Source organism: Perkinsus marinus, assembly GCF_000006405.1.
Source record: "Perkinsus marinus ATCC 50983 genomic scaffold scf_1104296972350, whole genome shotgun sequence".
Classification (NCBI taxonomy): Eukaryota; Perkinsozoa; order Perkinsida; family Perkinsidae; genus Perkinsus; species Perkinsus marinus.
Window position 1 is genome coordinate 1 of NW_003201792.1, and position 1375 is coordinate 1375.

The following is a 1375-nucleotide window of genomic DNA, read 5'->3' on the forward strand; positions in this document are numbered from 1 at the left end:
GGTAGGATCTTTGTATGGTTATACTTGGTGATAACCCTTTGCCGATGCCCTTGGTTATACCTTGCAAAGAGGTCTCTATTGGTTCCTACTGTGATTCCTCCTTCAAAGTGACTCCATCTAATATGACTGCCATTAGAGGTAGGTTTAATGATACTGTGCATCCGCAGTTTCTCCACGTGTACCGTTTAGGTCTCATCCTCGGCGCAGCCGTTGTTCTATTCATATGGTTTATGGGCGAGCTTATTCTGCGTAATGTTGATATTAAACTAAGCAAGGAACGTGCCGAAGTAAGCCATCATTACCCTGTCCTCATCACCCATATCTCCCTTTCTATGATCAGGGTATGGCACGGCAAGCAGTGATATTGCCAGCTAAGAGGCAAGAGCTCCGAGGAAGGCTGGAGGAAAGTTGGGCTGTCGAAGCTAGCATTGCTGTAGCATCACTTGGGCTCGTCTCCTCCCGAAAACACAAAATATGTTCCCTTCAGGGCAGCGACCAGGCAAGCACTGCGGCAGGGTCGGAGAGCTCAATGACCAGATAGTGAGTTATTTGGCAGGTATATCCTACTACGGCTATATCTTCTTTTAGTACTGGCTCCAACTATGGCATGCGCTACCCTGACCAGTCTCCACAGCTCATACCACCACTCAGCGCCCATCATGTGTCCCCACCTACTACTATCGATCGAAATATCATTGATTCATATCGTTACTCGACTCCATCTGCAATAATGGGTTACTCTCCGAAGAGTGAGCGTGTATCGACAAGTGCATCGGTCACTACCCACAGTAGGTAATTCCATGCCTGGTAGTAACAGCTCCTATGGTGGTGTATATCGTATGTCGGCATTCGGTGGGGTTGGGTCTACAAGGATATCAAAGAGCCAGATGGAGTCTAGAGATCCCAGAAAGAGGTAATGTAATACTGTTGTGTAGTAGTGTAGTGATGGTGATAGGTTCGAATCATGTGCTTGGCGTCGTCGGTTGAGGCAATGGAAGGAGCTACAGAGCAAGAAGCAAGGCTCCTTCTCGAGTAGACAGTTGATGAGAACAGTTATCCTCAATACTTTTTATATTGCGGTAAGTATTAGAAGTAGCTTTGATATGACAAGTATATGACCATTACGAGCACCACTAGATACTGGTCTGCACTATGTACCTTATTATTTACATGTCGCCACAGAACAGTACTGGTGGCGCTGATGCTCTCGAGGTCTTGGAAGGTCACTATTTCTACCATCTCTTTCTCGAGTACCCTATTTCATCAGGTAATGTATCGATATGGGAAGTCCATACCTGGTTGGACCTCATTATCTTCATCGATGTTATCTTGGATACTGGCCTATTCCTTGCTGCTGCTATAACAGTCAAGTGGC

General features: G+C 46.2%; 2 protein-coding genes across 2 annotated transcripts; both read left to right on the plus strand.

Moving 5' to 3' along the window:
* Positions 1-14: 14 nt before the first annotated feature.
* Positions 15-362, plus strand: Pmar_PMAR027033 (hypothetical protein; the record flags this gene model as incomplete). Its single annotated transcript, XM_002766615.1, has 2 exons — positions 15-138; positions 190-362. 2 exons carry the CDS (start codon positions 15-17, stop codon positions 360-362), a joined length of 297 nt encoding a protein of 98 aa, XP_002766661.1.
* Positions 363-800: 438 nt separating this feature from the next.
* Positions 801-1079, plus strand: Pmar_PMAR027034 (hypothetical protein; the record flags this gene model as incomplete). Its single annotated transcript, XM_002766616.1, has 2 exons — positions 801-913; positions 956-1079. Coding segments are annotated over 2 exons (237 nt in total), but the record flags the coding sequence as incomplete, so codon positions are not given.
* Positions 1080-1375: the final 296 nt, after the last annotated feature.